The sequence below is a fragment of the Apium graveolens genome, chromosome 7 (assembly GCF_009905375.1).
Source record: "Apium graveolens cultivar Ventura chromosome 7, ASM990537v1, whole genome shotgun sequence".
NCBI classification, from domain to species: domain Eukaryota; kingdom Viridiplantae; phylum Streptophyta; class Magnoliopsida; order Apiales; family Apiaceae; genus Apium; species Apium graveolens.
The window spans coordinates 11,070,907-11,097,361 of NC_133653.1; the positions used below are offsets into that span (position 1 = coordinate 11,070,907).

At 33.2% G+C, this 26,455-nt stretch overlaps 1 protein-coding gene across 1 annotated transcript; it reads left to right on the plus strand.

Moving 5' to 3' along the window:
• The first annotated feature begins 394 nt into the window (after window positions 1-394).
• On the plus strand, window positions 395-5,995 carry LOC141673242 (uncharacterized). Its single transcript, XM_074479973.1, has 4 exons — window positions 395-781; window positions 2,963-3,049; window positions 3,148-3,384; window positions 5,800-5,995. Exons 1-4 carry the CDS (start codon window positions 395-397, stop codon window positions 5,899-5,901), a joined length of 813 nt encoding a protein of 270 aa, XP_074336074.1. The 3' UTR covers window positions 5,902-5,995.
• Window positions 5,996-26,455: the final 20,460 nt, after the last annotated feature.

Below are 26,455 nucleotides of genomic sequence, written 5' to 3' on the forward strand. Positions count from 1 at the left end.
TCCCTATCAAAACTTTTTTTTCTCGTATTTTCAAATCAACCTCAGCCAGCTTCTCAGGTCCTGAAATCGTGGCTACAGGTGTTTCATTCTTATGGTGTCGGATAGATGGCTTCAAACATGTTTTATAGCACTCATGTGCCATGTCTTGGTCTCCTCGAATTTCTTGGTCCCCCAAGGTGTTGGGAATTTGAGCACTTGGTAATATGTTGACGGGACTGCTTTTAAATTGTGAATCCATGGTCTCCCCATGATTATGTTGTACATGGAGTCGACATCAATTATGCAAAACTTTTCCAATATATTAACTCATGGAGCATATGTAGGCAATATAATATCACCCATTGTGCATTTAGTCTCCCCACTAAATCCCATTAATATCGTTGTCTTCTTTATCATGTCGTTTTCTACCAAACCCGTTTATTTTAATGTGCTCAACATCATGATGTTGGAGCCACTACCATTGTCGACTAAAATCCTTTTGATCAAGCAATTTCCCACTAAAAGTGAGATGACAAGACTATCCTGTTATGCTTCTCGAATGTTCCTTTTGTCTGATTCATCAAACGTTAAGACTGGTAGATCGTCATTGTTAAATTCTACTTGGGCAACTCGTATATCCATCTCCCTTACCACTCTTTTGGCTTGCGAGTATGTCGACCTAATAAAATTAATCACTTTATGGTGTGGTGGGGGTGGCGGTTGCCTCATTGGCATTTTGTCATCTCTGTTTGGTGATCTTTCTCTCCTGAAATGTGACGCTTTGTTTGCTGTCACAAACTCAGTTAGATAGCCTTTCTTGACCAAAAATTGTAACTCCTTTTTCAAAGCCACACAATCATAGGCCTTGTGTCCATAATCACCATGGTAATCACATCATAATTTAGAATCTGAATTTTCCTTGGGTTTGTTGCCATTTGATGATGCCTCCCAGCTTCGTGAACTCATCATAGCTGACGGTGTTATTGAAAAACCATAACTATCATATATTGGTGGCAGGTTGTGATCTTTCCTCCAGTATGCACGTTCTTCTTTTATTCATTCATTGCGTTCTCGCGTCATATGGACATATGCTTCTTCTCTAACAGGCCTTGAATAAAGCTTGTATTCCCTTGATCTTGGTGTCATGATCTTTTGTGAAGGTCTATAATACTTATCATCATCTTCTCTTCTGTCTTCTTCCAACCTGACTTTTGCCATTGTTTTTGCTTATACATCATCCATGGTCCAACACAGATACTTCGTTAGTTCTTCATAAATGGTGATTCCATTTCCAAGCCTCTCCTGAACATCTCAATAGCTTTAGAAATATCACAGTTGGTTATTATCAGCTTTTCTCTATTGAATCGTGTCAAGTAATCACGTAATGGTTCTCTATGGCGTTGCACAATCTTGTACAAATCACTTGTAGTTTTCTCAAACACCATGTTGCTTGCAAATTACATATTGGATGCATCTTCCAGGCTGGAAAAATGTCTTGATGCTCTTATTTAGAAAGTTTACAAACCATTGTAGAGCTGGTCCTGATAGTGTTGAACCGAACCCCTTACACATATAAGCTTCTTTCAAATCACGTGTGATGGGCACTATGAACATTCTTTGTTTATATTGCGCTATTTATTTTAACGAATCGATGGTCCCGTCATATGGCCTCATTTACACTACTAGAAATAGTAGATACGACATCGGTGCTTAGACATCGGCATGTAATGCACCCGATGTTAAAATCATGTTTAACATCGGTTTAGAAAAAAGCGATGTTGAATACGAATACTGACATCGGTTTCACATAGTAGGCGTTGTCTATGTTCAGAAATTAAAAAGGCCAAATATGTGCTTTTAACTTTGACATCGGTTAATTTTGTTAACCGTTGTCTATGCTCTTTTTTAAAAAAAATAAAAATTTACTTGTATTTCCCCCCTTTTCCAGTACACTTTTCCCCCGTTTAACTTTAACAAAATTATTGTTCCCCCTTTACACATTTCATTTCCCTCTTTCCAAAACCATCTCCCCTCTCCCCTCTTTCCCTGCAGGCCAGACTCTCTCTCTCAAACATCGATGGCAACTCTCTCTCTCTCTCTCTCTCTCTCTCTCTTGCGAACCTGAACTTCATCTCAAACACCACGACTCTTCCTCATCTCTCTTTTCTTTCTTTCTTTTCTTGCCACTCCCTTTCGTAAACCCTAATTAGAAACTAGTACATAATCGAAACTGAAATTGGACCTGATTAGGAACCAAATCGAGCTTCAAATTGGTAAGGTTAGACCTAAATAGTGGCTTTAGAGCTTGGAAAGGGCCATGGGTTTCGTTCCAAAAATATCGTCGAGTTCTTGTGTACATCTCTCTCTCCCTCGCGCTCCCCCCCTCTCTCTCCCCTGTCTCTCTCCCGATCTCTTTTATTGTTAGTGTTTCAGTTTATTCATTTATGTTAAAGTACATTCTTAGCTAGCTAGTATAGTTCTATTATATATATTTAGGGCTTACCTACTGCTTATATTTTCTACTCTAATTTGGTGAATGTGAGGTGCTAATTTTATCGAAATAAAAAATATATGTGTCTTCTCATAGATAATTGGTAATGATTAGTAAGTTTATTGAGTACTAAATGAGGTGTTATGTTTTTTTATTTTTGTATATTTATATTTGTTTGGGCTTAATTGTTATTTATTTAGGCTAATAGGGATAGGGGTGTGATATGGTTATTGGAAATAATTACATGAAGTTGAAGGTATAAAGCTTTGTTTTGCTGATATTTAGGTTTTGATATTGGGTAAAGAGGAACCTGAAGCAGTGGTGTCGCCAGCAATGATGCAGTACTAAGCAGTTTAAACAAGAGGTTTTTGATAAGGTTCATCTTGAATTCTATGTATTCTATGTATTTATTTTAACATAATTATCCAGTGGTATTCTTTGTAATGCAGTTACGTTTTCATTGAGGTATAACAGCATGTTTTCTGATTTGAGCAGTCTGAAACAGAAGCAGATAGGATTGATTGGGTAAACAAAATACAAGGTGTTATTGCTTCCCTTTTGAACTCTCAGTTGCGACAGGTCAAACTCTGTAAATTTTTTGCATGTCCTGTTTCACATTAAGCAATCAGATTGGCATTTAAATATTTACGTTTCTGACTAACATGAATCTTCTGCAGCTGAAATCTGGGGGTAACGAGTATAACAATACCTCTTCTGGATCACATGATGAAAGCGCAGACCAGAGTTCGAATCGAGAAGATAATGTGTCTAGGATCCTTAGAGAAATTCCTGGAAATGACATATGTGTAGAATGTGGTGCTCTTGAGCCTGATTGGGCGTCCTTAAATCTTGGTGTTCTGATGTGCATCGAATGCTCCGGTGTTCATTGCAACCTTGGTATTCATAGATCAAAGGTACAGACAAGTGCCAAAACATAATTACCTTGTGTCTGACTTGTCTTTTGTTCCTTTATGCTTTGTGATTGGTCTGGGATAGTTAGATTATTTCTGACTTGCTAATCATTTTTGGGCTGGGGTTAGTGATTCTTGTTACTAAGGGACCTATTAGGCAGCCTTACCTAAACTACTTGTGTATGAATTAATTTGTGCTCTTGACTTGAATATTTTGCATTTAATAAGTGTTGACTAAAGCATAATTTATAAACTACATTATAAATTCTGCATAGTACTGGAAGTTTAGAATGCGTATCTTGGAACTTACTGTTTAAAGGAAACTTCATCACTATGTCCGCATTTATGCTAATCCTGACTTCTTTTCCAACTTGCTTAAATACCTGGATTCTTATACTTTACTCTACTCATATATGTACAATGCATAAGGACCAATTTTTCTGCACATTAAGATAATTACAAGCCACTAAAGTCTAATGCCATGTATTCTTTGATGACTCTGTTTGAAATAAGATTAAAGATTGTTTATTCTTCATGCATAAGAAGTAAATTCATGCACATTAAAAAGCATGTTAGGATATAAGTTTTATTGTCTAAATGACACCTCATTCTCATATTTCTACTATCTTTCTTGATCCTCATATTTTTGGCATGATATTTGACCTGCCTGATCAAGGTAAATTTGAGTTAATGAGAAATTGAGAAATAATCTGTTGATTTTGGTGGTGTGTATTATAATGTATTGTTACTGCTATATTTATACACTGATATTCTTTTTTTTAAAAAGGGGTATGTATATTTACTGATATCTTACAACTTGAATTGAATGCATTAAGTAGTAGTATAATAAATGTACTGCTTGATTATTCTAATTATTGGATCCTCACTAATTAAGAATGAACTAGTCTACTTGGTTTGTCCTACACGTCTACAAATCATGTACCATGCTTTCTAATTTGTTAAAATTATATGTTAATCAGGTGGTACAAGTGATAATAGATTTTGATGAATTGCCACTGGTATATTGGAACCTTAAAGTCAAAATAGACTATTACAAAGTCAGCTAGGAATGTTCTGTATTTTTCCTTCTGACATTATCCCTATATTGTTATGCATGTCATTTTAGAAGTATCAGTGCACTCACTTGTACTTCATATATGTTCCTGCATAATGCACGTAATGAATGCCTACTGATGTGCTCTCTAGGGCATGTATCTGTTATCATTTAACTATTTTTTTGCTCAGTTTGCATATTATTCAGTATAATAGACTATTATTATTTTACTTTTGATGTCTATTTGTAGACAGCTGGAATGGTGGAACTTTAGTTAAGGTCAAACGGATTCTCACCAAGATAGATTACAATATTTCGCTAAGGGTGTCCTATATGTTAAGAACTTATATTGACCTGGGCTTTAAAAGTATAATCTCACACACTTGTTCCTGGTTAAAGTTGAATATAAATTGATTAACCAAACTAGTTTACCATACTTTAGGTGGCCTGCCTTTATTCTGGTAACATTAAACCTTAACTAGGTGAATCTCTGCAACTGTTTGTGTTTATTGGCATATGTGCTAGATCTTTCCTGTAATAAACACTAAGGATGTAACAGATAATATTGGCTAATATATTAAAAGATAATATGAATGTTAATTAATTAGTCAATGCAGCTTATCTAATTGTCAACATCCTCTGTGATAATTTACATTGTATAATGTTAGAATGAAAAGTGCCTCCCCTCTGAACACAGGCATATTTTGCGAGAAATATATATAAGTGATAATTAAGGTGTTGGTCCTTGTTTGAGGAGTTTAACAATCATTTATAAACTACATTTATAATTGACAGAACTTAATAAGTGTTGACTAAAGCATAATTTATAAACTTTTTGTGTGCTTGTTTCCTGCCTTTTTTCGAGATAGGTAATGTAGTATTCCCATTACCGCTGATATCCTGATCTTTGTGTGCTGGTCTCCTGCGTATGTTAGACATCTTTAAGCTGGTCATGTTCTGTCAATTATCTCCTTTCTAGAATTTACTGCTACATAGCTTATAAATGAACTTTAGAAACTCTACTCTGTGGCAGTGTTCTTGGATCTGAGCCTGTTGGGAATCTTATATGTGCTAGCTATTATTTACTGACAGGTCAGGTCCATAAATCCAGATGTCAAGGTTTGGGAACCTACGATGTTGGATTTATTTCGCACTCTGGGCAATGCTTTTTGTAATTCTATCTGGGAAAGTATTCTTCAGGAAGACGGGTTAGCTTTAATATTAAATAAACGTGAAATTCACTGTGTCATTGAACTTTCTATATATTGTAAACGTGTTGCTATCTTTTTGATAGCTTAAGAATTTCGTCAAGTAAATCTATTTATCTTTTTGATACATAATTTTTCTTTCTTTCTTTATAACAGAGGCTATCAGGATCATCATTTCTGATTTTGGCAAATAAGCAGGACATCACTACTCGTGTAATCTTGAGACAACATGACGCCCTATATTTACTTTTCATATAGACAAAGCCTAGAGGTACTCAAATTGTTGCAACAATGACACCCTGGTTTTCCTTGTTTTACTTAAGTGTTCAATCTTCTTTTGTCCAACATAATTCCGTGGCTACAATCATCAGGGTTTTATCCTTCAATTTTTTTTATTTACAATTTATCCGATGAATCTTGGCTGGTGATTTGTCCGATACATGGCTCCAGAGTATGCATCAAGTGGCAAGCTGACTGAAAAATATGATGTTTTCTCATTCAGAGTAGTTCTTTTAGAGCTCATCACTGGGCGTAAACCTGTGGATGGATCTCAGCCACTGGGTGACGAGAGTCTGGTTGAGTGGGTATGTTTCACCCTCATGAACCTCAGTACTGCTTTTTCCATTTCATATATTTCCTATATTATATATAAGGTAAAAGGAAACATATTATTCAATATGTTTTCAGGGTCAAGTAATAAAGTTGCAGCCAACTTTTACCACATTGGCTACAGAATTTGGCTGATATTTTGGCAATTGCGCAACATCATGATGCAATTAGTGGTACTTGCAAGCATTAGAGATGTTTATAATGTCGGATGTAATAACTAGGGAATTTGGATTTTATTATTTTTGGTTGGGATGTTTATTTTAGACTTGAATATATGTACGAATTGAGTTTGTTGTAGTGAATGTTAAGAAATCTGCTATCAATTTATTTTTATGTTTCTGTTGGATGTTTTTGGATATTTTTTGTTGGGATGTTAGCATTGTTTGGTTGTTTTTTGTTGTAGATACAATTGGTTCCTTGTGGTAGTAAATAGTACCAGGATGACATGCAATTTACAGAACATTAACATCATAATGATTAATGTAAATCGATGTAAAAAATGTACAAAAGACATCAGGTAAAATAATATTAAACGAAAAAAAACTAAAAAACCGATGTGAAATAGTCATTTGACATCGGTTCCGAAAAGAAACTCAATGTATTTTAAGTCAAATAACATCGGTTAGAGAAATTGGCTGATGTTAAACAAAAAGATTTAACATCGGTTTCGTGAAGAACACCCGTATCTTATCCATCATTTCACATCGGGGGGCTAATATAACTGATGTCTGATCAAACATTTCACATCGGGCAACTAATCTAACCGATGTCTGATCTAGCATTTCACATCGGTTTATTCAAAAGAATTTTAATAAATGGCTTTTAGAGCATGTAGATTTCATGTTTTAATGGATAAATACCTCATAATATACTCATATTCACCTAAAAATACTGTAATATAAGCTGAAATTTGTTGCAAAGACATCACATTTAATCTTACAACCGATGTATAGCACTATAATAGACATCGGCTGTTAACCGATGTCAAAGGCTGATGACATTTAACATCACACGCGAAGACATCGGTTCAAATTTTTTTTAACATCGGTTCTGAACCGATGTCTGATCCCATATTTCTAGTAGTGTTATGGCACAGTGAATCATTTTGGTATTTCCACCAAGGCAATGTTGTCATGAAAGATTAAATCAATATAACTTATAGGTGTTGCTTTCTCCAGTGGCTTGGGGACGCCATGTATCCTCTCGATCAATACCCTTACCTATTGTAACTCCCTTTTAAACTCTTCTAGAATATGACTTCGAGACTTCGAACTCCTATCTCGTGATCTTCTCCTGTCACGATACTCATCTCGTTCCTCGTAATCATCATAATGTCGTTCATCATGTCATCGTTCCATGTCATCATTATTTTTATTGCATTCTAAATTTTCTCTATTTCGATAATATCATCAGTATCCTTTTTTGGTTCCTCATGTTGATCACATTCTTTTGCGTCATTCATGTTCAAATGTATGACTACACTCGAAATTGTCTTTTTTGTAGCAGTCTTTGTCTTTGATTTGGCTGTAGTGATCTCCTTCTTCAATGCTTCATTTTCAGAAAGCATTTTCTCCATCTCATCCAATAGTTTCTTCAATGTTGCATCCATTTCTTTGTTCATCTCCGTTTCAGCCCATTAGTTTGTGGTTTCTATTTCTGGTTCGTTCCTCGTCATTGTAATAATTTGATCGAATCCTTAGCAATTTTCCCACAGACGGCGCCAATTGTTATTTACCAAAATCAGTAGGTTAATTAGTAAGGATTAATTAGATCAATTCGAGTAATATAATAAATTAAATAAGAATAATAATGTAAAAGATACAAGAATTTGGTGACACGAAAAACCCCCATAAAAGGGTAAAATCCGCAGGTGGGATTGTGTACCCAACCTAATGAACTTCACTATAATGTAAGCACTGATATAATGTGGAATTTGTTCTACATAGGTGACTATCTAATACTAATTCTATGCTTGTCAATTCAAGCTACTCGACTATATGTTTGTGAAGTGCGTGATGATGTATGTGTTTATTTTTTATGTGTTCTGCTCCTCTCATTTCTTGCCTTCCACTCGTATGTTTATTTATTTTTGTGTTGTGCTTATTTGTATCTCCCCACTTGGTTGTTCCACTTCTTCTGCCTTCTTCCAAATTTACGTTTATCCTCACTTGTAGTTTTCTCAAACACCATGTTGCTTGCAAATTGCATATTGGATGCATCTTCCAGGTTGGAAAATATTTTGATGCTCCTGTTTGGCAAGTTTACAAACCATTGTACAGCTGGTCCTGATAGTGTTGAACCGAACCCCTTACACATACAAGCTTCTTTCAAATCACGTGTGATGGGCACGGTGAACACTCTTTGTTTATATTGCACTATTTGTTCTAACGAATCGCTGGTCCCATCATATGGCCTCATTTGTGGCACGGTGAATCATTTTGGTATTTCGACCAAGGCAATGTTGTCATGAAAGATTAAATCAGCATAATTTATAGGGGTTGCTTTCTCCAGTGGCTTGGGGACGCCATGTATCCTCTCGATCAATCCCTTCCCTATTGTAACTCCCTTTTAAACTCTTCTGGAATATGACTCGAGACTTCGAACTCCTATCTCGTGATCTTCTCCTGTCACGATCCTCATCTCGTTCCCCGTAATCATCATAATGTCATTCATCATGTCGTCATTCCATGTCATCATTGTTTTTTATTGCATTCTCAATCTTCTCTATTTCGATAATATCATCAGTATCCTTTTTTGGTGCCTCATGTTTTTTTGGTGCCTCATGTTGATCCCATTCTTCTGCGTCATTCATGTTCAAATGTATGACTACACTCGGAATTGTCTTTTTTTGTAGCAGTTTTTGTCTTTGATTTGGCTGTAGTGATCTCCTTCTTCAATAATTCGTTTTCAGAAAGCATTTTCTCTATCTCATCCAATAGTTTCTTCAATGTTGCAGCCATTTCTTTGTTCATCTCCGTTTCAGCCCATTGGTTTGTGGTTTCTATTTTTGGTTCGTTCCTCGTCATTATAATAATTCGATCGAATCCTTAGCAATTTTCCCACAGACGGCGCCAATTTTTATTTACCAAAATCAGTAGGTTAATTAGTTAGGATTAATTAGATCAATTCAAGTAATAAAATAAAATAAATAAGAATAATAATATAAAAGATACAAGAATTTGGTGACGCGAAAAACCCTCGTGAAAGGGTAAAACACGCGGGTGGGATTGTGTACCCAACCTAATGAACTTCACTATAATGTAATCACTGATACAATATGGAATTTGTTCTACATAGGTGACTATCTAATACTAATTTTATGCTTGTCAATTCAAGCTACTCGACTATATGTTTGTGAAGTACGTGACGATGTATGTGTTTGTTTTTTATGTGTTATGCTCCTCTCATTTCTTGCCTTCCACTCATATGTTTGTTTGTTTTTGTGCTGTGCTTATTTGTATCTCCTCTCTTGGTTGTCCCACTTCTTCCGCCTTCTTCCAAATTTATGTTTATCCTCCTTCCCCTATTATTTCTAGCTGGTATAACTTGTTGTTATCTTCAATCCCTACTAACTAGGGTTATTGGTGGACTGAGTTCTTGTGCTTATCCAAACAGCTAAACACTCGTATGGACACATCTTGCCTTCTGTATTGTATCATTTCTATGATCAGTCTCCCGTCTACTCTTTCTCTTCCCATAACGTATGTTCTTCCTGTTTAGGCCTTGTCGAGATCCTCTTGTTGAAACTTATCCTTTCATATTGTAATGAAAATTGAGGCATAACAAATAACAGAAAGCAATTTTGTATAATTGTCTTGTGTATACAGTTCTTACAATTAATTTCTATTTAAATTACACTGTTCCTATTGCTAATTCACACGAGGTTACTTTGTTAAAGGATATGATCTTATAGAACGTTAATTTTCCTTTTGCTTCTAGTTTTGTAAATACAAATTATAATTTCATATGGAAGGCATGTTGGACTTGAGATTTAACATATTCAGTTCCTAGTATTGTCAGTGTTTGCGTTGTACAAATACAATAGAGGAAGAGGGATCAAAGTTGCAAGGTGTCCCAAGACTGGATAATCTAGAGCTTGTCCGGTTATAAGTCACTAATTTTAATAAAATCTGGTCTTCTATTCGGTTTGGTCCTATCTGATTTTCGACCTTTGTGTTCGAATAATTCTTTTTGAACTTTTAAAAAATCTAATCTCATATTAAGTATATATGATACTATTTTTGGAAACTATAATTAAATTATCAGACTTTAAACAATCAAATTATGCCAGTATATTATTTTATAGAAATAATTAATAATTTTTTTGAATATTAAATAAAATTACAATATTGTTTTTTCGTATAATTAAAAATTTAATATGAAGAAATGACTAAAAACCCCTAAAAGTTAACATTAACGTACTGTATTTGACGGAATTAACAACAAGGATTGCAAAATAAAGGAGATTCAGATATTTAGAGGTACTCGGCCATCAACTTAAGCATAAGTAGTCACCTATTTTTCATCAAACTTAAAAAAACTGCAATATAATCAAGTGAAATACTATGAGATACAGTTAATTTTGTAAATATAAATGAAATGGTAGTTTCAAAAATCATTTAGTAAATTATATTATAAGTTTAAATGAACAAATAATTTGATTTTTTTATAAATGAAATACTACTTTAAAATAGAGGAAGTAGAATATTAAAAATTCTTAATATTAAAATCATAAAAATTACACATCATCAATACCTAAGCGATTTCTTTTGTCAAGATAAACTAAGATAATTAAACTCGAATGACACTACAAGAAAACAAGACTAAATACAACCGCACAAATACAACCGACATCAAATTCAATCGTTTTCGGATGAAATTATGGGTGCGGCTAAATACAACCGCATGCGGTCGTATTTAAATACGGTCGTATTTATGCGGTCGAATTTTGTACTAATTACAACTGAATAAATACAACCGTATATATATACAACCGTATACGGTTGAGTTTAGGCGTGCTCCTAAATTCAACCGCATTCGGTCAAATTTAGCCTTACTAATTACAACCGAATAAATACAACCGTATATATATACAACCGTATACGGTTGAGTTTAGGCGTGCTCCTAAATTCAACCGCATTCGGTCCAATTTAGCCTTACTAATTACAACCGAATAAATACAACCGTATTTATATACAACCGTATACGGTTGAGTTTAGGCGTGCTCCTAAATTCAACCGCATTCGGTCAAATTTAGCATTCCCAAAAAATGGAGGGAATTTTCCCGCCAACGAATTTTGTACTAAATTCAACCGATTCAGTCGAATTATTTTTAAAAATGGCGAAAAATTTCTGGGAAAAAATATAGAATAAATTTACACGAAATTTATATTTTAGTTCTTGCAAAAAAATTATTATGGTAGTTAGATATTTATTGTTCAATTAATAATTATAGATTGAGTTTCAATTTATTTGTATTTGTTTTAAATTATAATCCAACCATACGGATATGAAAATTGTCAAAAAAAAAGTTTACGGAAAAATGTAAGTAATTTTAATATTTAAATTTTAACTATTTTGACATCCGTACGATTAGATCATTCATTAATATTTTTAAAAATATCGAAATATCAATATGAGATTAAACACTAGTTAGAAGTACTTGTCAAATTACTAGTTGACTGTTAAAAAAGCAAACCGAATATATTTATTTTATTCTAAAATTTTTGTCATATCACTAAAATATATTGATCTTGACATCCGTACGGTTGGATCATTCATTAATATTTTTAAAAATATTGAAACATCAATATGGGATTAAACACTAGTTAGAAGTACTAGTCAAACTACTCTTTGACTATTAAAAAGGCAAACCAAATATATTTATTTTTTTCTAAAATTTTTGTCATATCACTAAAATATATTGATCTTGATATCCGAATGGTTGGATCATTCATTAATATTTTCAAAAATATCGAAACATCAATATGTGATTAAACACTAGTTAGAAGTACTAATCAAACTACTCTTTAACTCTTAAAAAGGCAAACCAAATATATTTATTTTTTTCTAAAATCTTTGTCATATCACTAAAATATACAGATATTGACATCCGTATGGTTGGATCATTCATTAATGTTTTTAAAAATATCAAATCATCAATATAGGATTAAACACTAGTTAGAAGTACTGGTCAAATTACTAGTTGACTGTTAAAAAAGCAAACCAAATATATTTATTTTTTCTAAAATTTTTGTCATATCACTAAAATATATTGATCTTGACATCCGTACGGTTGGATCATTCATTAATATTTTTAAAAATATCGAAACATCAATATGGGATTGAACACTAGTTAGAATTACTAGTCAAATTACTAGTTGGCTGTTAAAAAAGGAAACCAAATATATTTATTTTTTCTAAAATTTTTGTCATATCACTAAAATATATTGATCTTGACATCCGTACGGTTGGATCATTCATTAATATTTTTAAAAATATCGAAACATCAATATGGGATTAAACACTAGTTAGAAGTACTGGTCAAATTACTAGTTGACTGTTAAAAAAGGAAACCAAATATATTTATTTTTTCTAAAATTTTTGTCATATCACTAAAATATATTGATCTTGACATCTGTACGGTTGGATCATTCATTAATATTTTTAAAAATATCGAAACATCAATATGGGATTAAACACTAGTTAGAAGTACTGGTCAAATTACTAGTTGACTGTTAAAAAAGGAAACCAAATATATTTATTTTTTCTAAAATTTTTGTCATATCACTAAAATATATTGATCTTGACATCTGTATGGTTGGATCATTCATTAATATCTTTAAAAATATCGAAACATCAATATGGGATTAAACACTAGTTAGAAGTACTGGTCAAATTACTAGTTGACTGTTAAAAAAGGAAACCAAATATATTTATTTTTTTCTAAAGTTTTTGTCATATCACTAATATATACAGATCCTGACATCCGTACGGTTGGATCATTCATTAATATTTTTAAAAATATCGAATCATCAATATGGGATTAAACACCAGTTAAAAGTACTGGTCAAATTATTAGTTGACTGTTAAAAAAGAAAACTAAATATATTTATTTTTTTCTAAAATTTTTGTCTTGTACTTCTTACTAATGTATTATCCCATATTAAATCTTGAATATGTGAAATATTGATTTGACCAGTACTTCTTACTAGAGTTTAGTCTAATACTGATGTTTCAATTTTTGAAAAATTGTTTATGAATGATCCAGCCTTAAGTATGTCAAGATTTATATATTTTAGTGATATGATAAAAATTTTAGAAAAAAAATAAATGTATTTGATTTTCTATTTTAACAGTCAACTAGTAGTTTGACCAGTACTTCTTAATAATGTTTAGTCCCATATTGATGTTTCAATTTTTTAAAAAATATTTATGAATGATCCAACCTTACAAATGTTAAGATCTATATATTTTAGTGATATGATAAAAACTTTAGAGAAAAATAAATTTATTTGGTTTGCTATTTTAACCGTCAACTAGTAGTTTGACCAGTACTTATTATTAGTGTTTCGTCCCGTACTGATGTTTTGATATTTTAAAAAATATTTATGAATGATCCAACTTTAGAGATATCAAGATTTATATATTTTAATGATATGATAAAAATTTTAGGAAAAAATTAATGTGTTTGGTTCGCTATTTTAACAGTCATCTAGTAGTTTGACTAGTAATTCTCACTAGATTTAGTCCCATATTAATGTTTCAATTTTTAAAAAAACGTTTATGAATGATCCAACCATAAAAATGTCAAGATCTATATATTTTAGTGATATGACAATTTTTTTTAAAAAAATAAATGAATTTGGTTTGTTATCTTAATAGTCAACCAATATTTCGACCCTAACCCTAGAATGTTCCTCAAATTGAAAATAAAAAAATTAATTAATTTAACATAATAGAAAATTAATAAATTTAACATAATACCTTGATTATTTTAACAAAAAAATTAATTAATTTAACATAATAGAAAATTTCACCACATGCCTATTTTTAGTATTTATGATAAAATCGATCAAAATCATAATTTCAAATTTTCTTAAAATTGCGAGTTCTCAAAAATAAAATTTAAAATTTAGAATATTATAAACTTTGTAAGGAAAATATTAATTTATGTTATATGTCCTATAAAAGTAACAAATTGTATAATAAAAATAATAATAATAATAATATTTAAAATTGACACTCTTAAATTCGACCGGATGCGATTGTATTTAGAGCCAAGTCAGTGATCCGCGTGAATGATATCTAATGAACCAAATTAAACTACTATAACAACAATTCAATGGTTACACGTCCCTCCCCCCTTTTTACCCTCACGCCGCACCTTCCCCTCCCCTGTTTTTCCTCCCGCCCTCCCTCCCCCTCCATCCATCTCTCTCTCCCTCCCTCCCACCTTCTACGCCTCTCTCACGATTTGGTAGGAATGGTAAGAAAGTTTTCAAAAATTTCTATTTTATAATTTTAGTTCGAAGGGTTTTTCGTTAGGTTGTTTATTAGGTTGGCAACCACCGTGTACGACAGAGGAGTTGACGGAAAAAAACGAATTTGACGGCTATTAATGATGAATTCCACCCATTTTGTAGAAGATTCGAGATTTTTAAATTTAAGTTTTTATGGATCTGAGGAGGGATGGCGCGTGGAGAAGTGTGGGATTTCTTGTTGATATGTATGTGTAATCATTTGGTGTGTATTTTTGATATCTTGTGGTTGAATGTTTAGAATGTTTATCTTGGGTTATGATGAAGGGTGTGTTTTTAGTTGATAAGTGTGTGCTTTGGCTGTTCCTAGTTCTATGTTTATTGTTATAATTTTTTTAGCTTACTGGAATAATTAGTTCATATATGGGGTAATCGATTCATTTGCTGTTATTTTTTGGTTTTGCCTTTGTAAAATCGAGTTGGTTTCTGACTTCTGAGTGGTATAAGATATTGCGACCTATATTGGGGGTAGTAAGCCATAATAAAATTCTGGAGATGTAGAAGAAATACATTGACCCATCTTTTAAGCTCATAGGGATCCGGATATTTTCCGGTTTCCGGCGAGTTTTTTTTTGAAATTGGTAAGCATGAATTCAACCGTATTTAGTTGTATTTAGAATCCTATTTTTGACCAAATACGGTTGAAACTAACATTTGGGTGGGCCTTTTAAATTTTGGCAATAAATTTAATTATTTGGGCGGGATATTCGAATTTAATCTGAAAATTTAAATTTGACCGGAAGCGGTTGTATTTAGCCGGTTGTATTTATGCGGTTGTATTTAGCCGCTTATATTTAGTCGGTCGTATTTAGTACTAAATACAACCGGTTTACTAAATATTACTCGAGCGAATACAACCGGTCCAAAAAATGGTTGTATTTAGCTAAATACAACCGAAAACGGTCGAATTTAGCTAAATACAACCGATTTTAAAACGGTTGTATTTAGCCATTTTTTTTAGTGTGATTAGATAAAATAAATCATGTTATCCTCTAGAATACTAGTAAATCAGAGAAGATTTTTATTACAAAAATATCCTATTTACTGTTGTTTCCGCGCTGTATCGTGTGTTGGAGATTCAGAATTTAGATTCAAGATTGTTAACTCCTATGGGTTGGAAATACCTTATTCCTTATTAAGAAATGATATTTATTATGATAACATTACAATAGAGCATATTATTTCTTAGTATAAATTCAATATGATGGAAAATTTCACTTGCCTCTGTAATCTCCTGGTGGAAAAAAACATTTGAAGCATGATGATGACTAGCCAGAGGTTATTTATTTAAGGTATATTGTTATTCAAAATTATAAACCTTGATTTAACATTTATAACTAAATTTAAGGGCCATGTCAGTTTGCTTGTTACAGACTAAATACTAAGGTTGGGTGTGAGATGATTACCCTAGGTTATGAAGATCATTTCTGGACTATTGGATTGAAGTGGATAAATGGACGTGCTTGTGCTTGTTTTCATCTGCAATGTGACAAATTTGTTTCGAGTTCAAGCATAACTATAGGTGATATAATAGCATTTTGTCAGTGTGATATATTAGGCGGCCCTCATTCAATAAAGTTCAAAGTTGCCATATCTCCTCTATAACGGTTATAAAGGACGATTTTGTTAACTGTATCTATAATAGTTTTGAAGTATTTTCTTCATCATTTTCACAATTGAATTTATTAAATTTTTGTATAGTGAGAGACGGCATTACATCTTACTAGAGATTTTACAAAGTTGTAATATAAAAGATATTCTAGTATTTAGAGGAGTAAAGATATTCACCCCAATGCATTGCATGTAATGGTTGCTCATTTGAAATGTTAATAAAATTCTACATTTGTGCCAAAAATGAGAGTATATATTTGTTCATGTGATACAGCAAATTATATTCCTTTCTTTGAAAAAGCAGTACACTTTCAAAATATTACCCAGTTTAAATTTGTATTTAAATATTTTTTTAAAAGAATATCCGCATTTATTGAATGTGCCGTAGTATGTGAAAATAATTAGTCTTGCAAATATGAAAATATAAATTATAGGAAAATGCTACTTATGCCAAAAATTATTACAAAATTAAATAAGTCCATGTGAAATAGAATTAATTTTGCAAATATAAATAAAATGGTATTTTCAAAAATTATTTAGTAAAATAAATTACAAGTTTAAATGAACAAATAATTTGATTTATTTTAAATAAAATACTACTTTAAAATAGAGGAAGTAGAAGATCCTCTAGAACTAGTAAATCATGTTGGAAAATTAATCTAAGCTTGTTTTATTGTGTTAAAGTTTTATTTTATTTGTTTTAGATCTGTACATGTATGACTAGGTCATCCATTCAATAGAGAATAAGTCGTGGTCTCACTAATAAACAGAAGTACCGGAGAAAAACCAGGAGTAGTTGCTATTTTATAGGTTTAGTTGCTATTTAATATGAAGAAATGACTAAAAACCCCTTAAAGTTAACATTAATGTTAGGTCCCAATGTGTTTGTAGAAGGGGGGGTTGAATACAAACAGCACCGAATAATCGAATTAAATGCGGAATAAAAAATGTGAAACAAAATTCAAGTTAAATAAAAATATTATTAAACTTGAAAGGTGTTACAACAACTGTATCGATTACAAGGTATTAATCTCAAATCAATTATCACAAATCTAGAATAAATTCGACATGAACTTTTTCTATTTTTGCAATAATTAGAATCAAATGCTAAACGTGATTTGAGATTAAGTTCTAGGGATTTTGATCCGCTAGATTGTTAAACAAGAACAAGAGAATGATTTCTAGTTGATTGGATTTAACTTTACAAGCTAGAAATTTGATCTTTGAATTAGCAGATAAGATGAAATATTTGGCTGCTTTTTCTCTCTGTATGTTCTTGACTTCTTTTCTCTGGATGGATAAAAAAATGAACTGCTGCTTGTCTGTTTCTTTTTAATCAACAGAATAGAATTGAACTGGCAAGACAATCCTGAGCTCAGCAAGACAATCGGTAGGACAATGGATTGAACTAGCAAGACAATCTGAATGAACTAGCATGACAATCAGAATGAACTAGCAAGACAATCCTCCTCCTAGTGTAACTTTCGGTGAGACTATTGAAAATGGCCTAGCATGACAATCGGTATGACAATCCTGATTGTCATGCTAGTTCATTTTCAATTGTCTTGCTGATTTAATGCAGATTTTAATCCAATTTAAATTCTGAAAATTCCTAAAATTAATTCAGAATTAATTAATCAATTAATTCAATTAATAAATAAATTATTCTTCGCAGATATAATTTATTTTCTTAATTAAATTAGATGACTTAATTAATTAATAGAGAATTAATTCTAGTCTTCAACAGCACCCATCCTTCTGCAGATCTTCTGAAAATCACTGAAAATTATGAATCAATTCCGCCACTTCAACGTTGACACTCGATGTACTGTCTGGTTCATGAGTGACTAACTTCCGTGACATTTCTTCATGTCTTGACTTTGACGCTTTGATTTTGTTTAGATTAAATCCTTGTAATTAATGATACCCTGACGAGATCTCTGTCACTTGATTAAATCCACGATCTTGATTTATATCACTGAGGCATGATCAAATTCTTGAACTTCTTCCAGTGAATTAACTCCTCAAGTCTGTAGATGAACCTTGTTTCTGAATCCTTTGACAGATATTACTTTGCGAGATCTCTCTGACGGTCGATCCACTATTTACTTATTACATTCTTATTTGAGTTGAGTTGAATCCTCGAATATACAAATAGGCTATGACATATGACTTACAATCTCCCCCTATTTGTTTGTTAGACAATAACACACAAATACCTAGAGGATAACTCAACTAACAAATAAGAAAAAAGATATAAAAAGAAATGCAAAGTAAATAGTAGAAAAGTTCTGTACTAGATTTAACATTTTCCAGATTCCAAGTAGATGTTCCTCTAGACTGAACATATCTTCAAGTAGTTCCATCTTCATTTGTACAACCACATTTCCTGTTGAGAAGCACATATCTCTTGCTTCTCCCCCTATGAGAATCAACTGATTAAAGAAGATCACCTTCGTTTTACCACCTCTCCCGTACAATAGGATCCGCAGATAAAAACCAATGGTACTCCCCTAACATCTTCTTCCTTTACTAGGAAATCACCTTGTGTTTACCACCTCTCCCGTACAATAGGATCCGTAGTTACAAACAACAATGGTGTGGTGTAGTGTACATTTTTAGGATCTTTTTCTTCCTCCCTGCTATTTCTCCCCCTTAGTTGAGGAATCCTCCAAACTATTTCTTAAGCTTTTATCTCCCCCTTAAAGAAGGAATATATGCCGTCGTCTGAAGGAGTTCTCATATTTCACTTGGTTGGAAAAGAAATAACAAGTAGTTTCTCTTTCTACCTCACTGTGAGTGTGTGATTCTGTTTAGTGTACCTCACATGTGTTTCACTCTTCTCTCCACTCGTGTTTACACTCATTCTCACAAGTGTATCACTCCTCTCATAGCTCCAACATTCAGCTGTACCTGCAAGGAAAATCACCTTAGCCATCCTTAAGGAGGTCACAGGTGGTGCAATGGGAGTTCACAAATCCCCATCCTTGTTAAACTCGTCAGATGAATCTGAGTCATAATCTACAAGTTGCTAGTTTCCCTTTTAGGGTTCCAGATTTGAATTCTGGGAAGGTAAACAATGATCCAACGAATTTAGCATAAAGATCAAAGTTCCCTTCTAATGTCTGTGAAGACATTTCCTTGTGACTCATCAGGTAATATCTGAATCATTGTCAACAAGTTGCCGATCTGCACCTATGTCAGATCCACTATCCGCAGATGCATCCAGGGGATTTAAGCCTGGGGAGGTAGACACTGACCACTGACATATGGCTTTTGGATCAGTATCCTTTCCTAACACCTGTAAAGGCAATTGGTCCACTAACGAACCTTGAACAATCGAATCTGACCTTAAAATGGTCGAAACTCTTGTTTCCGTCAACTCATCCTTTGTGTGTGTAACCTCTCCTTGTGCATCAAGAATTGTTTATGTTTGAAGTGGTGACACTACATCGGATACCTTGGCCGACAGGCAAAATTCAATAGACTCACCCTGTTTAGAGAATGAATCTAGTAACTGTTTTTGTGCCTTTTCAGCCATTACATCTTTTTGAGAAGATGTATGGGGGCTAGAGTTGTCTCGGTTTAAATACTACTCATCTATGTAGGAGACAGAGCTACTGGGTTGACTACAGAACCTTCCTTATGTGGTGCACTAGGCACTATCTCCCTCACGCTCATTCATACTACTTTTAGTGGTAAAAGAGTGTTGGTTGGTTCTGTTTTTATGTTTGTCTTTACAGTCTGGGATAGACGTTGTGGGTTTTCAACCTCATGACTGTCAATGAAAGAAAGTCATTGGAGACTGAACCTGTATCATAGAACATATGGTAATAGAGAGAAAATGATTTACAATAGTGATTTCAAAAGATTTTACATGAAATAAGAAATCACTAACGTAGAAAGAAGTTTAATTTTTGTTTTTCAAAATGAATGAGTTTTTGATAAAACATTGATCACTTAGGGTAAAGTCTAAGTAATTCTCATTCATGTCAAAAGCTTACAAATATCTGCAACATAATGTTAACAACATATCATTGACCGATACTTGTCAAGTACTTTAGATACTAATTGTTATGTTGCATAAACAATATACCACTGCACATATAAAACAATATGATTGTGCCTATTGATAAGATAGTTATTAATATGACGACTCTACTTATTCATATAAAATTATAACTTCTGTTAGAGTGCCATACCATGTCCTTGATGATTGCTTGAGCAGTATACTAGTTCATACCAACCTGAAGTGAGATTGTGAAGAAGAGATTGCATAGTCCAATAGATATGCAGCTGCAAAGTCCATGAACTGTGGTGTACTGACTTCCTCTTTTAACTCACCAACCAGGAGTACACTTGTACACATCTTACTAGAGTCCAATTCCAAGTGTAATGTGCAGCAGGTGCCTGATATGTCGTAATATTCTCAAGTCTCGTCACTGGTGCTATATGTTAGATACTGCTTCCTGATAATAACCTAGCACAATATACAAAATTACAATGATAACATTCCCAGCTTGCAAACCGCCATATCCCTCAGATAAACCTTTGCTGTTATCTTCAAAGGTAACCATGGGGCCAGCTTTCTCAATCCACATTTGATAGCAGGGCTCTATCTCCGGTCATATGTCTTGATGATCCACTGTCAAGAATCCACACTACCGGTTACACCTGTTTAATGCCCTGCACTACAAATGGATTAGACCTTCTTCGGAACCCAAACTTGGTTGGGCCCGGCATACTTGTAGAACTGTCCTTTGTCAGGCAAAACAACATTTTTAATTTTAATGGTCTCAACATCCTCAATGACTGAACATTTGACCTTGTAAACAGCCTTAACAAATTTCTGTTTAAGCTTAGGCACAAATGTCTCCTTTCTAGCCTTAGAAGGACTAGCAGTCTTAGACCTATCATGCTTCTTGTTATTCACATGCTGACGAGGAGTAGTCTTATCATTAGACACATGCTTACCATTAAAATAAGCATACATCATATTAAAAGCACAAGACATACAATTAGCAACACTACATGCTTTATGAGAGTGATTAACAGCAGGTAATTTATGCATGGTAGACATGGCATTATTGTTATCCAACTCATGTGTGTCTGAGTTAGTCTCAGTTGCTTTCACAACTTTGACCGGAACTTTCGACTCACTTGACTTGGAAACAATCTTCTCATAAGCATGATCCTCAGCACGTATTTCTTCTTGAATAACAGAAGAGGTCGCATCAAATGGTTCAGCAATTGATACTTTATAGAGGGGTTCATCAACACCCTTAAGCACATGTGGTACTTCCCTCCCTTTAGCACAGACATGAGGAGGGGAGTTTATGCCTAATTCTCCAATAGCAGCATTGTAATCATAACCTATTCCAGATGTTTGATTAACAGCTTGCTTACTGTAGAACTCTTTAGCCTTCGAACAAGAATTGAAGTAGGCTCTAACCTTAGTCTCAAGACCGGTGATCTTGTCTTTGAGAATAGTTTCGAGTTTTCTATAACAGTCAACTCTATTCTCTAGAAAAGATACCTGTTCTTTTAATTTATCTTGATTAATATGCACAAGTCTTAATTCATTGACCTCTTTCTCAAGGTCTGTGATCTGTAAACTTAACAGTTCATTATCATGACGTGCACAATCTAAGTTACCTCTTAGATGATAAACCATTTCAGCATCAGAAAGTTTTACCTCTATTCTTGACGATGAAGCTTTTCCATCAATAGCCATAAGAGCAAGATTTCCTTCATCTTCATCTTCACTGTCAGTATCATCCCAGCTTCTTCCCTTTGCCAGATAAGCCCTTTCAGAGTTCTTTCTTACTTGCTTTGGCTTCCTACATTCTGTGGCAAAGTGTCCCAACTCATTGCAGTTATAGCATCTAATGGTACTTCGATCAACCATCCCTGTTTTGTACCCACCACTGCTGGTGTTAGAGGATGAAGATCCACCTTTCTGGAATTTGTTATAGTTGGACTTGTACTTAAGCTTGGGATTCCTCCTGAATCTGACATTAGAGAATCTCTTGACAATTTGGGCCATTGATTCATCTTCCAATTGCTCCAGCTCTTCCAAGGAATAAAAATCATCACTTGATTGATTTGTAGTAGGAGGATCATATTCTGCTACTAACTCATTTTCCTCACCCTTGGAAAACTGTACCATTCTTTCTAACTGTTGAGATTGTTATTGTTGTTGACCTTCAGCTACAAGTGCAGTAGATGTGCTGACCATTCTATCCTTCCCGTAGACTTCCTTCTGTTGAATCTGCTCCAACTCATAGGTTTTTAACACTCCATAGAGCCTGTCCAAAGAAATCTCACTCAGATCTCTAGCTTCTCTAATGGCAGTGACTCTATGTTCAAGATGAGCTGGCAGTGTTAAAAGGAACTTTTTGTTGACCTCCCTGATTGAATAATACTTTCCATTGATGTTCAGGTTGTTGATCAACGCATTGTACCTCTCAAACACTTCAGTAATTTCTTCTCCTGGATTTGATTTGAAATGTTCATATTCAGAGGTTAGGATTTCCAACTTGTTCTCCCTAACTTCCTCTGTGCCTTCATTAATCACCTCAATAGTTTCCCACATGTGTTTGGAATTTTTACAGTTCATCACATGTCTGTTCATCAAGGGATCAAGGGAATCAATTAATATTAATTGAAGGCTGGCATCCAAGGAGGCTTCTTCCTTCTGAGCAGGAGTAAAATCTTCGGGTTCTTTTGGATAGGTTCTAGCTTTAGTAGTCACCACACCATCTATTATTACCTCCGGTTCAATAACCATCGGAGTTTTTATACCCTTCTTTAACAAGTTTGAATATTTAGGATTTGCAACTTGTAAAAATAATAGCATCTTCTTCTTCCACATGATATAATTATCTTTATCAAATTGTGGAATTTTAACGGTTCCAACTTTATGTGAAGTCATTATGAATTTTTGAATAAATAAAAATTCAAGGAGTTGAAAAATCACAAAAGTCTAGGATCTTGATTTGTTCGTTAATCAGAAGGCTCTGATACCAATTGTTAGGTCCCAATGTGTTTGTAGAAGGGGGGGTTGAATACAAACAGCACCGAATAATCGAATTAAATGCGGAATAAAAAATGTGAAACAAAATTCAAGTTAAATAAAAATATTATTAAACTTGAAAGGTGTTACAACAACTGTATCGATTACAAGGTATTAATCTCAAATCAATTATCACAAATCTAGAATAAATTCGACATGAACTTTTTCTATTTTTGCAATAATTAGAATCAAATGCTAAACGCGTTTTGAGATTAAGTTCTAGGGATTTTGATCCGCTAGATTGTTATACAAGAACAAGAGAATGATTTCTAGTTGATTGGATTTAACTTTACAAGCTAGAAATTTGATCTTTGAATTAGCAGATAAGATGAAATATTTGGCTGCTTTTTCTCTCTGTATGTTCTTGACTTCTTTTCTCTGGATGGATAAAAAAATGAACTGCTGCTTGTCTGCTTCTTTTTAATCAACAGAATAGAATTGAACTGGCAAGACAATCCTGAGCTCAGCAAGACAATCTGAATGAACTAGCATGACAATCAGAATGAACTAGCAAGACAATCTTCCTCCTAGTGTAACTTTCGGTGAGACTATTGAAAATGGCCTAGCATGACAATCGGTATGACAATCCTGATTGTCATGCTAGTTCATTTTCAATTGTCTTGCTGATTTAATGTAGATTTTAATCCAATTTAAATTCTGAAAATTCCTAAAATTAATTCAGAATTAATTACTCAATTAATTCAATTAATAAATAAATTATTCTTCGCAGATATAATTTATTTTCTTAATTAAATTAGATGAATTAATTAATTAATAGAGAATTAATTCTAGTCTTCAACAGCACCCATCCTTCTGCAGATCTTCTGAAAATCACTGAAAATTATGAATCAATTCCGCCACTTCAACGTTGACACTCGATGTACAGTCTGGTTCATGAGTGACTAACTTCCGTGACATTTCTTCATGTCTTGACTTTGACGCTTTGATTTTCTTTAGATTAAATCCTTGTAATTAATGATACCCTGACGAGATCTCTGTCACTTGATTAAATCCACGATCTTGATTTATATCACTGAGGCATGATCAAATTCTTGAACTTCTTCCAGTGAATTAACTCCTCAAGTCTGTAGATGAACCTTGTTTCTGAATCCTTTGACAGATATTACTTTGCGAGATCTCTCTGACGGTCGATCCACTATTTACTTATTACATTCTTATTTGAGTTGAGTTGAATCCTCGAATATACAAATAGGCTATGACATATGACTTACAATTAACGTACTGTATTTGACGGAATTAACAACAAGGATTGCAAAACAAAGGAGATTCAGATATTTAGAGATACTCGGCCATCAACTTAGGCATAAGTACTCACCTATTTTTCATCAAACTTAAAAAAACTGCAATATAATCAAGTGAAATACTATGAGATACAGTTAATTTTGTAAATATAAATGAAATGGTAGTTTCAAAAATCATTTAGTAAATTATATTATAAGTTTAAATGAACAAATAATTTGATTTTTTTATAAATGAAATACTACTTTAAAATAGAGGAAGTAGAAGATTAAAAATTCTTCATATTAAAATCATAAAAATTACACATCATCAATACCTAAGCGAATTCTTTTGTCAAGATAAACTAAGATAATTAAACTCGAATGACACTACAAGAAAACAAGACTAAATACAACCGCACAAATACAACCGACATCAAATTCAACCGTTTTTGGTTGAAATTAAGGGCACGGCTAAATACAACCGCATGCGGTCGTATTTAAATACGGTCGTATTTATGCGGTCAAATTTAGTACTAATTATAACTGAATAAATACAACCGTATACGGTTGAGTTTAGGCATGCTCCTAAATTCAACCGCATTCGGTCAAATTTAGCCTAACTAATTACAACCGAATAAATACAACCCTATATATATACAACCGTATACGGTTGAGTTTAGGCGTGCTCCTAAATTCAACCGCATTCGGTCCTATTTTATAGGTTTAGTTGTTATAATTTTTTTAGCTTACTGGAATAATTAGTTCATACATGGGGTAATCGATTCATTTGCTGTTATTTTTTGGTTTTGCCTTTGTAAAATTGAGTTGGTTTCTAACTTCTGAGTGGTATAAGACATTGCCACCTATATCGGGGGTAGTAAGCCATAATAAAATTCTGGAGATGTAGAAGAAATACATTAACCCGTCTTTTAAACTCATAGGGATCCGGATATTTTCCGGTTTCCGATGAGTTTTTTTTTGAAATTGGTGTGCGTGAATTCAACCGTATTTTGTTGTATTTAGAATCCTATTTTTGACCAAATACGGTTGAAACCAACATTTGGGCGGGCCTTTTAAATTTTGGCAATAAATTTAATTATTTGGGCGGGATATTCGAATTTAATCTGAAAATTTAAATTTGACCGGAAGCGGTTGTATTTAGCCGGTTGTATTTATGCGGTTGTATTTAGCCGCTTATATTTAGTCGGTCATATTTAGTACTAAATACAACCGGTTTACTAAATATTACTCGAGCGAATACAACCGGTCCAAAAAACGGTTGTATTTAGCTAAATACAACCGAAAACGGTCGAATTTAGCTAAATACAACCGATTTTAAAACGGTTGTATTTAGCCATTTTTTTAGTGTGATTAGATAAAATAAATCATGTTATACTCTAGAATACTAGTAAATCAGAAAAGATTTTATTACAAAAATATCCTATTTACTGTTGTTTCCGCGCTGTATCGTGTGTTGGAGATTCAGAATTTAGATTCAAGATTGTTAACTCCTATGGGTTGGAAATACCTTATTCCTTATTAAGAAATGATATTTATTATGATAACATTACAATAGAGCATATTATTTTTTTTAGTATAAATTCAATATGATGGAAAATTTCACTTGCCTCCGTAATCTCCTCGTGGAAAAAACATTTGAAGCATGATGATGACTAGCCAGAGGTTATTTATTTAAGGTATATTGTTATTCAAAATTATAAACCTTGATTTAACAT

Coding starts and splice junctions, on each gene's coding strand:
- LOC141673242 (XM_074479973.1), top strand. CDS start 395: ATGTCGTTTTCTACCAAACCCGTTTATTTTAATGTGCTCAACATCATG. Junction 782..2,962: donor TGTTTGCTGTCACAAACTCA/GTTAGATAGCCT, acceptor TTCTGATTTGAG/CAGTCTGAAACAGAAGCAGA. Junction 3,050..3,147: donor TGAACTCTCAGTTGCGACAG/GTCAAACTCTGT, acceptor AATCTTCTGCAG/CTGAAATCTGGGGGTAACGA.